The sequence below is a fragment of the Morone saxatilis genome, unplaced genomic scaffold (genome assembly GCF_004916995.1).
Source record: "Morone saxatilis isolate NCDOM2014 unplaced genomic scaffold, NCSU_SB_2.0 Contig1, whole genome shotgun sequence".
NCBI classification, from domain to species: domain Eukaryota; kingdom Metazoa; phylum Chordata; class Actinopteri; family Moronidae; genus Morone; species Morone saxatilis.
The window spans coordinates 16,719,709-16,734,255 of record NW_023339651.1 but is presented as its reverse complement, the minus strand read 5'-3'; the positions used below and the strand labels follow the sequence as shown (position 1 = coordinate 16,734,255).

Below are 14,547 nucleotides of genomic sequence, written 5' to 3'. Positions count from 1 at the left end.
GTATACTCACAGAAGTCGCAGAACAGAAAGTTCCAATGGATATCTATTGTCTCTGACAAAACTACCCATTCTGAACCAAAAAGCAGGTGAATACAGTCAAGACACAGTGACTGTGGGTTTGACACACGCCCAGAGGATGAATTCTAATTAGTTTTGGGTAGCCGTTGTGCTGCCAGCAGGTCATATTTTAACTAGTGACTATCTACATTTACACAATGTCACCAAGTTATGTACAGATTGTCATGGTTCGTTCAGGAAGTATCCTGATGACTTTGATGACTTCCTGATTTCTTCTCTACCGTGTCGTTCAGGTTGATATTTATGGGTTTCAGTGAATGTCACAACCAACAATGGATGGAAAGGTGCGGCTTCATATCCTTAATATTTGTTTGTCTGTTTCCAAACCTATTTTTAAATGTTGGTTTTGTTATGTTCTTTTTTTAGCTTTTAATATTTCTTGAGCATACCACAGTGGCAGTGCAAATTTAGATTTTTTACATGTGATACTTCTAAATGTGTAAATCCCAATCCTCCTATCTCATCCTGTTAATAGCAGGAGCTCCAATTAAACACAAACACAAGTTAATTAAAAAAAATGGACTTGTAAAGCTCCTGGAGCTTTTATTATTGAGCATTATCAGTGTAGAGCATCACTTAACAGATAAAAAAAAAACACACATCCTCTTCATGTCAGTCAAACAGCCTATAAATCTATGGTGGAGCTATAAAAAGACATGGCTGTCAGTCAGCTAATCAGTACCCAAGTGAATCAATCAGTGTATAAGTAAGTCAATTAGACAGAAAAACTGGCAACGCAACAGTGAACCTGTAATGTAATTAGTCTGCTGGTCAATCAATTAGTCTGTGTGTGTTAGTCGGGATTGGAATCTGTAATAATGTTTGTCCAGAGTGTGTGTTGTGTCAAGCAGAGACAAAATCACCTGCGTTTCCACTGCGACTTTACAGCAGGGGACAGCTAGCAGGGCCAAACTGTGATAATTTACAACCTTCCGGTCACAAGCCCGCTTCTCTAACCCACCAGATATTTCCAAACACAGCTGTTATGTTTTGTAGTGATGATTTAACTGGGAAAGTTTCATGCCCATCAAAGCTGCGGAAGACCACCGACCGTGAGTCTCGTAACACTATAGGAAAAATTAATGGGACTTCTACCTCCAGAACCAGGGTCACCCAAAAAAGCTCAGGGAGGAAGGGCAATATGTAACACCCAAAGTGAGCTGCTGTATGAAAAACTGCAGAAAAAAAGACTCGTACTGCTGTTTGTGTAACCCAGCACACCTCCATCACATCACAGAAGTAAACAACACCTTTTACCTTGCCAAAAATATGGTAGTGTGCAGTATGGCAAGAATGGCCGCAGTTCTGTTTATGTACCTTTTTTGTTTTTTTTCTCTTGTACATAGTGTTTTATTATTCCCCTACTCTTAACAATTACAAAAAAATACAAAATAGAGAGCAATGTGCTGGTGGGTGACATACTGTGCTGTGCTCCTTTTTTGAGCAGAAAAAAAAATAGTGGCCTGCTGACAAACTTTCACAAATTACACATAAACAGTTTCATGCGATGAGCTAGACAGACTCACTGAGAATGACTTCTCAATCACAAGGTAGCTACACCCTAAAGCATACTCTGTTTTATTGTCTATTCTACTATACACTGGAGCATAATTTACTAAATCATGCTGTATGGAAGAAGACTTGAAACTAGTGATTAAGATCATAAAGTCATCAGAAACTGTTTACTTAGCTAATAAATCGAGTGAGAAGTCGGGTCTTGCCTATTTGTAAGGCTCTTGATTTGTTTTCAGTGGTTCTAGTCTCGTATTTCTGTTTTCATGAAGTTATTAAACATGCAATGTTTACATACAAAGAATATGAATGACATATTTCAAAAGATTGAATGTTTGTGCAATAAAATGCTCTTAAGTAGTCCAAATATTTGGGGCAGAAAAATACCCCACCACACAGCATCACACGTGATTACAAAGCTCTCAGAAAGAAGGCACTGTTTCTTGTTTGTTTTGGTTTAAATGTAATTTAATGTAATGAGCTGACTGCAAAATAATATATATCTTCAATGTTTTCCAGCAATATTTTGTTAAATTTAGAAAGTAAAGCGTATTTCACTAGAATGGCCTGGATGGATTTTTGAAAAATGGAACAAAGAAAAGCTGTCAAATCAAAGTTCAGATGACATCTGCACTTTTACTTGCATAATTTTATAAAATGGTTTTAATGCCTGAGGAGCTTTTCTTTTTAAACAATGAATGGGCCATAAAGTGAATTTTAAAATCTGTGGAGAAACCACATCAACCCCCTGGAAATATTGTCATTTTGTGCTGGGGGCCAGTCAAGACCTTATGTATTGCTCCCTTTCAAGTCATGAAAAATGCTGATAATATTTTATTAGAGTTTCAGTTTCCAGAAATAAAAAGGCTAAGCTTGAGCACTTAATATTGACTACTGCAGTGTTTTTCCATCGGAGTCACTTGCTTCAAGCTGATTCCTAAACAAAGTAATATAATGGAGGCACCAGTAGCATGGCAATACAAAATGCACACACCAAGCCTGTACTTTCTTATCCGTCACATAAAGTGAAGCAGCAGTAGCCTTTTCATTTTATTTTAATTAGAAGCTAATCAAACTGCCACTGGAGAGCAGAGTGGGCTAAAGACTATGGAGATAAATCTTGCATCCACCCTGCCAAGGCAGCGCTAAACAAAATACTAGAAATAATTAGACTTACCATATTGTAACACTGGGACCATCCAGTTACCTTGCTAATCACTCATTAAGTGAGGTGGCTAATGCAGAATAACTGCCATTATTACACAGCATACAGCAGAATGTCAATCTACTACTGTGCCTAAGGTATTTTTCATCCGTCTGCGGAGTATCCATTTGAAAATAATTGTGGTTATTACATGTAATGTGTGCTTGATGACAAAGGCAGCACAAAAAAAGGCTTCTTTTCAGAGTAATTTCTATTTCTGTGATTTTCAATCACATATCATATAGTATTCATAGCACAGATGTGAATGTCAGTGTCAAATACCTAAAGAAAAAGAATGAATGAATACAGTAATAATATCTCACTCTGGAAATGCTGTTCGCGAATAAAATGGTCTCTGTATATTTGTAAATAGCAGCAACAACAGTCTGATCAGTGGCTAATTTTGTGCACTTTGATTCCATCTCTGACTGCCTCTTCGTCAGTTCTTCATCACTATCATAAAGTTGTGAAACCACTTGCAGTATGTACATACTGTTGAAAAGACATTGTTTGTGTACTATGTTTATAGATATTTTTTTAAACAATACTTTATTAAGTTTTTCACATATAGAAAACATACAAATAACGATGATCACAACAATAGCAAATACTGTATAAGTGTACTGTACAACAAAACAATCAAAAGATGAAAAATAAATTAAATAATTGTACAAATAAAACAATAAGTAAATAAAAACAAATAAATAACTGAAAAAGCAGCAGTAGTGATAATGTTCAAGTTAGTGCAACATTCTCATCCTCCAAAAATTCCACACTTTAACAAACTGTTTTCTTTTCCCTCTAACAATATATGTAAGTCTTTCCAGTGCAAGGTATGTTGCAATCTCCTTCAACCACAACTTTACAGAGGGTAATTGTATATTTTTCCAGAAAAGAGCGATCAGTCTTCTAGCTTGAAGAAGCCCAAAATCAATCAACACTGATTGTTTAGAATTGACGACCAAATTTTCAGGGTATATACCCAGGATACAAAGTTTCGCTTGCAGGGGAACATTCTTACCCCCCCATCACACTCTGCCAAAATATATGTACTTTTGAGCATTACCAAACACAGTGGAACAGTGTTCCTTTTTCCTCTAAACACTTACAACAAATATCTACAATATTAGGATATACTTTGTTCAGCTTTACTGGGGTAATATAAGTTTGCATTAGCCATTTATATTGGAGCAATTTCAAACTTGTATTAATTGTATTTTGCTGTGCCTTTAAGCATGCCACTTGCCAGTCTTCTTCAGGTATATTCTCTCCAATATCGACTTTCCATGCTTCTAAGCTTCCAGCTTCCAGCGTCTTTGGATGATCCCTTTTCATAAGATACCAAATTCCCATAAAACAAAGATACTAGACCCCTTTTAGCCAGATTTGTGATGATTAAGTTTTCAGGATTTGTCAAAGGTGGCTCAGACATTAGATCTTTATTTATTGATGATATAAAATGTTTCAGTTGTAAATATTTGAAAAAATGTTTTTTTGGTATACTATACTCCTTACATATTTGCTCAAAGGTAAGTAGTTTGCCATCTCTGTATACCCTACACATTGTACACCTTTGGTTGCCCAAAGCTTGAAACCACCATCACCTCTACCTGGTGAAAAATCATTGTTTCCCCATATAGGAGAAAAACGAGATAAAGCAGGGATGTCTCCAATATGCTGGTGTACACGATACCAAATGTTGATGACATTTTTAAGAAAAGGATTCTTTGTTTTTTTTCTAAATGTTTTAAAATCTGCTGAATATAGATATAGCTTAAGGGGTAGTTGTTTGCTCAATATTTACCCAAGCTGGAAGAATGTTGCTCAATATTTACCCAAGCTGGAAGAATGTCTGAGCCAAAATAAAACGAGGCAGAGTGTAATTGAGCAGACCAGTAATACCACCGCAGATTTGGAAGACGAAGGCCACCTCTCTCATACGGCAAGTAAAGCAACTTCAATCGCAGCCTAGCTTTTTTATTATTCCAAATGAATTTAGCAAGAATGTTGTTAATTTTATCAAAAAAACATTTAGGAAGCGGGAGTGGGATTGATTGAAAAAGGTACAGGAATCTTGGCAGTATATCCATTTTGATTATATTTATACGGCCAATTATTGAAATTGGCATTACTGTCCAGCGGTTTAATTCCCCTGTTATTCTTTCTGTTAGCGTGTCATAATTTGAAGATACAATAGTTTTGATTTCAGGTGTAATTTGAACCCCTAAATATTTTGCATTTGTAAACGGTGTCTTTATAGTTGGTGTCAGACGTTCATTTTTATTTAAAAATAACAGTGATGATTTAGAGAAATTTATTTTATATCCAGAGAACTCTCCAAATTGTTGAATTAATATGATTAGATTTGGAATACTGTCCTTAAGCCTGGTCAGAAAAAGGATGACGTCTTCGGCATACAAAGATATCCTATATCTTATATATGTTCTTGCTCACCTATCTGGATGCCTGTGAGGCCATCATGGGCTCTGACAGCCATAGCGAGAGGTTCAATAGCTATAGTGAATAGCATTAGTGATAATGGACAGCCTTGTCGGGTTGAACGCTGTAACGGTTTTGAGACAACACTATTGTTCAGCATCTCTGCTACTGGGTTTGTATAGAGAACATGAATCCATCTAAGAAATCCCTCTCCAAATCCAAATCGTGGTAGCAACTTAAAAAGATAGTGCCATTCTATTCTGTCAAATGCCTTTTGGGCATCTAATGACAGTACTGCTGTGTCTTTACCGCCAGCTTTTTCATGTAATATATTAAGGACTCTTCTGATGTTATGGAAACCTTGACGATTTCGTACAAACCCATTCTGATCATTATGTATGAGTTTAGGGAGGTGTGGATCTAATCTTCTTGCTGGCATTTACGAAGTATTTTAGTGTCACTACACATCAGATTGATTGGCCTAAACGACGAGCACTCTGTGGATGGTTTGCCTGGTTTTTGGATGAGGGTTATCAGAGCTAATCTCATAGTGGGTGGAAGAGTTCCTTCCTGGAAGCATTCTTTAAACATATGTAGAAGTGGCTCTACTAATTTAGTTTTAAATGTTTTATAAAATTCTATGGGCAACCCACCCATAATGTCTTACCACTATTCATATTTTGGATTGCTTCTGACAACTCCTCGGCTGTTATATTCCTATCCAATTAATTTTTTATGTCGTCAGATAATGACTGGAACTGAAGCTGATCAAGAAATGTTTCCTGCGCATCTGAGTCTTGGTTGCATTCTTATCTATATAAGGATTCATAAAAATCTTTGAAGCATGTATTTATTTCTAGTGGGTCTATCGTTAACTTCCCTTGCGGTGTCCTAATACTATTTATTGCTCGGTCAGTTTGTTGTTTTTTGATTCTCCAGGCTAAGAGTTTTCCAGCTCTCTCCTTGATCATGGTAGGCTTGCTTCAACCACATTAAACTTTTGGCACTTTCATCTGTGGACATTTTATTATATTTAGCTCTTAACATAAGCAATTTCTTTTGTTTTAAATTATCATCTTTTACATACAGGTCATTTTCCAATATTTTGATTTGATTTTCCAATACCATTTCCATTTTATAGTGTTTTGTTTTATAGCTGGTGTAACTAATAATCTCTCCCCTGATGAACGCCTTAAATGCTTCCCATTTGATACAAGAACTAGTTTCATCAGTATTTAGTGCAAAGAAGCTATTAATTTTAGAGTCAATAGTGTCAACAAAAGCTTGGTCTTGCAGCCATCTCGCCTGGAATCTCCAATTAGGTGGGCTATTGACAATTTTGTCAATTTGGATTTTGAGTGATACAGCAGCATGGCACTTATCACGATACCATTCCTTATCCATGTAAGTCCATGCAAGGTGCCGTCTGCTCATCAGCAATGAACTAATCCCATTTATACACACTCACACACTTTGGGGTTCAGTATCTTGCCCAAGGACACTTCAACCAGCGGACTGGAGGAGTCAGGGATGGAACAGCCAACCTTCTGATTAGTAACTTTGTAAACCCCTAACATTTCCAAAAAATCTAGGTTAAACATTGGTACCAACCAAGGTACCAGACCAGATTTATTCTCTGTAGGTCAGGAGGGTGAATCAGGGATAAATCAGCTCAAAAATCCTCTTTTTAGAACCTTCTTCTCACAAGAAGAGAAAGCTGGCAAGACAATTTATCGCTTCGAAGCACCTTGTTCCAAAAGTGTTGTTGCTCCGCAACAGACATCACAGACATCCTTTGAGAGAGGAAAAATAAATCTTCTTGCGCTGGCGTACTGTATATGTGTGGTTTTGTTGAGGGTGCTTTGTCACATTTTGATCCGTAGTGGGAAGTGTGGGAGCGTGTATGGTATGATGGCAGGCGTGGGGTGACACTGGCACATACAAAGCAGCAGCAAGAGAGAGAGAAAAAAAGAGGACACTGAAGTGGAAGAAAGAAGTAGAGGAGGAAGAGAAACAGTGAAAGAGTCCTGCATGCCAAAAACTGAGCAGAATAACCAGAGGTTTACAAAATTGCTCAGCCGGGTGTAGTATTAAGAAACAACAAACTGGGTGATTGAGAGTCAAGTTATATAAGACCTTTATTCTGCATTTGACATTGTGAGTCAGTAGAAAGGAGGAGGGCACTGTTCTTTAAGAGCTGATAAAGTTGAAGTTTTCTCGCTTCCTGGTCAGCGCAGATAGTTAAAAGAAAGAACAGCAGATACAATTCTATTCTCAGGGTGCCCTGGTAGCTCACCTGGCAGAGCTGGCGCCCCCTGTACAGAGGCTGGGTCCTTGCTGCAGGGGCCATGGGTTCGAGTCCAGGCCCTTTGCTGCGTGTCATTCCCTCTCTCCCTTCCCCTTTCCCTTTCCTGTCTATCTTGAGCTGTCCTATTCCTAAAGGCAAAAAAGCCCCCCTCCAAATATAAGAAAAAACTAAAAACAAAACTGTTTTCTTAATGTAAGAACATATTAGTGAGATAAACTACAATGTGAGAGAAGAGGTACAAGAAGAAACAGGGTTGGGCAATGTTGGGTAAAATGTAATATATTACGCAATAAAAAGTAATTCAATTAGTTTACGATTACAGCAAAAGTAATTAGATACATTATTCTTGTTACTCAGCAAAGCTCTGTCAAAGGCTCCTTCAAATGACACACACATCATCTCCATTTTCAGCACATGTAGAAACGAAAAACGAGACATTGGGGGTTAACAAGCAGCCAGTCGACTGTTTTGGAGTGATTCCCTAACCATTAACAGCTTAGCCCTGCAGGCTGCATAAAATCCTGTCTGGAAGCCAGTGGATTTGCTCTAGGCTTGGAGTTCTGACACAGGAGCTCCTGGTAATGCACACATGATTGTGGTGTGTAATGCTGGCCAGCCACAGCAAATGTGTGTTCAAGTTGGTAGTGTACACACATTCGCAACAAGAACGTGAGCCATAAAACTGCACATTCAAATTGAACACACCTTGAGGCTACCAGCCGTCTCCACCTATTTTATATACAGATAATCATACAGTGATGTGTTGATGCTAAACAAAATGACAAATGCTTCTAATAAATGGAAATTGAGAAGATAAAAATGACTTGAGTTGAGCAGAATGAGGAGAAAAGCGTGTGCTTCACCTGTGGCTGCGGTACGCGTTGAGCAGAATGATAACGAAGCCCAGGCAGTAACAGGCCAGGTAGGGGCTTCCAAAGAGCCTGGAGAGTCTCCGTGTATGATGCTCCCATCTCGCCACCTGACAAACAACAGAGAGACATTAGATGATGGTGTTTCCCTTAAAAATCCCATCGATCAGTTTTGCGGGTGGTTGGTCTCGTTAATATTCAGAGAGGAGCTGAGCAACATTAGAATTTATCTGGAGTCATGCTTCTGTCAACCTGATGACTGTTAAATTCACTATTCACTCTCTTTTGGTGGAAATATCTGGCTCTTCTGCTGCTAAAAACTCAACCAAAACATTATTGTTGTGGGCTGTGAAACCAAAACAATGAGCTGAAGGACAGTAAAGCGCTACGTAAAGCTGGGGTGTATTGCAAACTGGGGTGATAATTATCTGTGGGTTTGTTACTATGAATGACCTCTTTCACACACACAGTCAATCGATCCATTGATAATATCATTTTTTTAATGATCTTTTCTGCTTATGTTACTGTTCACTTTCACTTACCTCCCAGGATGTTTGTTTTATGCTTTGACAAAAAGTTCTCTACCCATTCTTTTGAAAAACTGGCTCCAAGATGGTTGTAGATTTTTCAAATACCTTTTTTTTACTCCTCACAATGGGTTGGGAGTGTGTGATTCATCCGTTTCTTTCATAGTATTTTAAAATGTCAGAAACCTTGTATTCCAACATTTCATAAACCTCAACAGTAATAGCTTCAACATTATCAAAGCACTCTTTCTTCCTGTCAACTGAAGTCTGTAATCACCTCCAGTGTTTAATGTAGTGGCTGGTGAATCGATGTCTTCTCTTTCGTCAGTGTTTGCGCTCATTAGCAAAAGGAAGAGAAAAATAGGGGCAGAGAAACTGACTGACTCCAAACTAGACATCTGACAATGCATTCAGGACTGAGAGCCTATTCAAATGGATGTAAATACTGACTGATTGGACGTCATTGAGTGGATGGCTGACTGAGGGCTGACGAAACACTGTGTTCAGCAAGTACGCATGTCTGAAAGTAGGGTGGAGTGCTTTGTTTTTCTCAGCTACAATGGGCCTCCAAAAATATTGGTCCTTTGAAGGCCTTTCCCTAGCCTGATTGCAAGGCGTTTGCATTATTTTTAGCTTATGGATGTTTAACATGCTGACATGCATGACATGGGCTGACATTTGTTTTCCTTATTTGCTTTTCAAATCTGATCTTAAAATGCCACGTCAAGTGATTGGATTTGGGTATTTGGACAAAGCAATCACTTACAAGTCCTTAAGTAGAGTCATGGAATCATGGAAATGTGTGCTCTTGTAAATGACTTTCCTTTTTAAGCTACTATAATCTGTTTATTTCACAAAAATATCTTTATTCAGATTGGTACCAGTAGTGGGCCAGGTCTACATCGGAAGTTGGTAGAAATCATTGACAGCTTCATTTTCTGTGTTAAATTGTTTTCTACTGCTATTCATACTCCTCATATGTATGCAACTGCTCACAAAATATACAAAGAAAAGAATATTTTCATCATGCACCTGACTTGATATACTGGGCCCAAATAAACAGTTGAAATAGAACAAAAGGTTTTAACATTGGGGAAATACCATACAAGTGCAGAATTGCACTGGGCATTTTTCATGATTTGTATGGTATTTAAAAATGGATGTTGTAATGGTAGGTCAAGTAGTTTTTTTAAATATTGAAAAAAAACTATTTTCAATAAAATTACTCATTGATAAAAAGCAGACCATCTTAGAGCAGCTCATGGGGTCATATTGCATCATTAAAAAACAGTTCTGTATGTAATGTCAGGAGGTACCGATGTACGTTTGGAGTGTCTATGAAAAAAAATTACAAAACTATTCACAGGACATAAAAAAAAGCTCTCTTGGCATTTTGCATGCACTTTTGAAACAGTCCCTAACTTCAGCTCTTCAGTTGCAAGACACCCAGGGTGCCAGGCCTTAATACTGTATCTTAAGGTAAAATAAACACCTATTGTACAGTCTGCACTGGACAACAAATATGGTCCAAACTTGTGAAAACTTGAATATTGAACTTCTACGCCTTTAGCCTATAGCCTGTTTTGCTTGCATTTTAGCAAATCTACATCACAGAATGTCAAGCTGCTTTGGCATTTCCATTAGGACTCTACCGACGATCACCTAGATGACTTTTGGCACTGAAGAAAAAAGTATGAATCTGATGACTTTGCAGCAAGATCTGGAGTTAAAAAAGTGCCTCTTCTCTGTGATTCTAAATGGATTTGGGAATTTTATCCTTGATGGACATTAGGGATCCTCCCACTGTAAAGTAGGAGTTCTGTTGTGAGACATTCGTGACAAATCAATCAAAGTGACAAATCAGGTGACGGGAAAAATGAAATAAATTACTGCAAACATTTGGATGCTGTTTGTATCTGTCATGTATCTGTTCATATTGTTATTATTTATAACAGCTGATCCATAAAAGCTAACCAGGCAGCTGCATTCTCTTGCTGAAGCATGGATGTTTGCAGTTTTCAGCTCTCCAAGCTGCACCATGCACATCCCACAGGGGCCGACAGCAAAAGATCTCATACAAGTGGTCAGAGTTGTATTTTTCCGAGATGCACTTCATTTAAAAAGATTTCAGTCCTGAAAAGCATTTGACCTGTCTGTCCATATTGTGAACCAGTCTGTCTGGTATTATTGACTGAAAGACCGTGGGCTGAGGAAGTGCGTATAAGTATAAAACGCAGCAGAAAAAAGGGCACAAATGTTGCCATGGCAGCACCTTTTCTATGTTCAGGAGAGGAAAGATGGGAAAAAAGAAGGGAGATGAATAAAGGTTGGAGGGGAAAAAACTTTATACGGTGAGAGAACAAAGAAAGTCAGGGCTTTATAGCAGTTCTTTTGCACCATATGTCAGCTGCAGCTGCCAGCAGCTTCATCCTTAATGTCACCTTTCGTCCCTCTTTTCTCTCTATTGCCACACCAAGGGAAGAAAACTGCTATGTAATTAAAGTTTTTTTAAGCGCTTCTGTGACTCAGACTAAGGTTACGTCCCAATGTTGATTAAATTAGTCCGCTCTGTAGGACACTGGGACACAGCGAGCCAGAGACAAACAGAACAATAACAATGGAGGGAATAATGATAAGAAGTTGGTGAATACAGAGGTGAAAAGATGAAGTAAAGCATTTTAATCTTGGTATGTATCATTTTAAATGTGCACACTGTTATTTGGACAGCAAATACTGAATTTACTGTTAACACTTATTTTCCTGAATCTAGTCTTCTAGTCGGTTCCTGAATTAGACCAAAAAAACAACATAACCCTAAGTTGTCCCTTTGGTGTTTTTTATCCATTTTAAGAAGGACATTTTAGTGCTGTTTCTTCAGCATTAGTAAGCTACTCTGTCTGACGTTTAACCCTAGTTCTATTGCTCAAACCTAACCAACCAAACCAACAAAAACAATGAACACTACCCAATCAGGGAGAGGCGGTGGTACGCAGTAAGAAGTAAGGGTACTGATATAGACAAAAATCTGAAGTGCCGGTAGAAGTACCCGTGAGTACTGGTCCATTTCAGGCACTGCTTCTAATTTATCAAGATATTAAACATTAGCTCGCTAGTTATTTGGTCAGCTAACATTGAATGCACCTTTCTGTTAATGCTTTTCCCCTAGTCCAGTCAAGATATCGAGCTAACATGAGGTACTGTTACCTTTCTGTTGGCGTTTTTTCTACTTATCTAGTCTTCAAGTCTATCAAGATATCGAGCTAACATTAGCTATTGTTAATTGGTCAGCTAAAATTGAATGTGTCTTTTTTTTATTAGCACGTTGTCTCCTCAAACTAGACTTTTGCGTTTCTCCACGAGTTAGTTAGCAGGCTACGCTACATAGCATTTTTTGTTCACAGACATTTTGGATAATCTTTGTTTAGCTCATAAGTTTTTTTTTTTTTTTTTTTTTTTTTTTTTTTTTTTCAGAGAGGTTTTAGGCGATAACAGTGTTGTTAATGTGGTATTGGACAGCATTTTACTGCTTCATAAAGTTCTGCCCATTCCACACAAATATAGATGGAAGACAGCAAGACCACACAATTATTCCGTCTCTTTTAGATATCAAAAAAATATTATTACACCACAGTTAAATTGTAGCCTTTGTAAAAGAGTTAGTACTGAGTTAGAAAAAAGCACAAAAAACATGTCTAGTATCACACTGTTAATGTACATATCTACGGAGCTCCTGAGAAGCCCATAACCAATGTTTTTCTTCCATTCATGTTTTTCTTACTCCCCCATGTCCCCCATACTTATCACTTCCAGACACATTTCCAAGTGTATCAAATGTTAAAAGACATAACAAAAGATGTGGCAGCCAGGTAATACAAGAATACAGTAGGGAGGAGGTACACAATGTACAATTCAAGCACCCTCAACAACACTGCTGCTTTGGCTGCAACTGAAGGTGAAAGCATGAAAGTATGAAAGTAAAATAGAGAAATGGTTTGGAAAGAGATAGTGTGTGCTCACCACGTATATAATGAGAGGAATAGGAAATTGCTTGCAATATAAAATGCATTACTGTACACCAAGAGACCAACAAATAGGTGGCTTAGGGGTGGGTCCATGTGAAGGGTGATGTATTATTCTGTATTATGTATTATGTAATCGCACATTGTAAATATAATAAACAAAAACCTTACAGGATGACTGGGTGAGTGATTACAGCATAACCAGTCAATCAAAATACAATGAAATGATACTGCAATGAGAATTAAATGTGATGCATTTGTTGCTTGGGTGAGAACACATACTGCATGCATACAAATGTGATGTGACAGATGTGGAATTATTTGATTAATTCTGTGCATGCAGCTGTATGTGATTAAAGAAGGCTGTTTTATAATTAACGTAGAATTTTGGATACTGCACAGGCTGCTGTGAACTAAAAAAGACACTCTTTGCACTTACTGTTTTCAGTGACACTTCATCGCATCTCATCTCCTACAAGAGGTTTTATTTTGAGAAACACATATGGTTAATTTGAAACCCAAGAACACATCTTATTACTCTGTGGGAAACATGCCAAGGACCCTCCACCTTCCTCATTAGAAGGCCATTTATGCCAGTGCACTCTAGTCCGAAGCAGCGATGGGACTGCAGAATCTCCCTCAGAATCATCTAACATGATTTACACCCCTCCACTGGGTATGGAGTACACTAAAAATACTCAGGTGTTCTGCAGACAGACTACTGATGCTGTTATCAAATCATCAGTCAAGCCATGGGAAGGGGCAGGGATGAAGAGAGTACAGAAAGTGGCGCCAGCTTGGCAGAACTAGCAGCTCTCCAAGACAAATTCAATCAAGGCCAATGTAACAGGCTCCTCCTGCGTCCCCATCAGCCCACTTAAATCTGAGATGCAGGCACTTGAATGAGCTTGAACACAGGACATTAGGAAGACATCTGAGGGGGAGGGACTTCTGACGTCTGATGTTCCTTGACAAGAGAACATCTAAGTTTTCCACACGCCAAGAATACATTGACCACCGAACCTAAACTACAACTTATGTAATACAGCAATGTGAAAAGCATACTTTGAAGTACCTTGAGTTGTTGTCATTTTCTACCCCTGGTCTCTGGGCAGAGAGTCTACTTGGACTAATTCTCTCAACAGCTGGTGGCAGATCCATTGTATCAATGTACAGCCCTGTTTAATGGAGAACAACCTGCACACAGGCACAAATGCACAAACACGCACAGCCAAGTGCATTAATGCGAGGATGTGTGCTGTCCCGGAGTAGCGAGGAGAAAGAGAACAAGAACATAGACGGATCACATGCACATCTGCGACACCCTGATTAAATCCTCCTCAATTAAGAAAACGATTGAATATTTAAAAATCTGGAGCTTTATGGACACTTTGTCAACTGCAGTGCAGAAAATACTCAGAGCACATGCTCTTTCAATGAAACAAAATAAATTTAGATGAACATGGATCAAATTCTGGTGACAGGAGATTTTTTTGCCTAGCTAGCAGTGTGGCTGTAGGGATGGCAATGTTGTCTGTCAGTCATTTGGTCCAGATTAAAAGTACACAAACTTGATTGATTATAGATTGAT

The 14,547-nt window shown here is 38.2% G+C and overlaps 1 protein-coding gene across 1 annotated transcript in view; it reads right to left on the bottom strand.

Moving 5' to 3' along the window:
• The window catches only part of pemt (phosphatidylethanolamine N-methyltransferase), a 99,658-nt gene that overhangs the window by 59,999 nt on the left and 25,112 nt on the right, over positions 1–14,547 (bottom strand). The window contains exon 3 of the mRNA XM_035662332.1: positions 8,405–8,520. Within this exon, the coding sequence (XP_035518225.1) occupies positions 8,405–8,520 (116 nt within the window). The remainder of the gene's footprint in view (positions 1–8,404; positions 8,521–14,547) is intronic.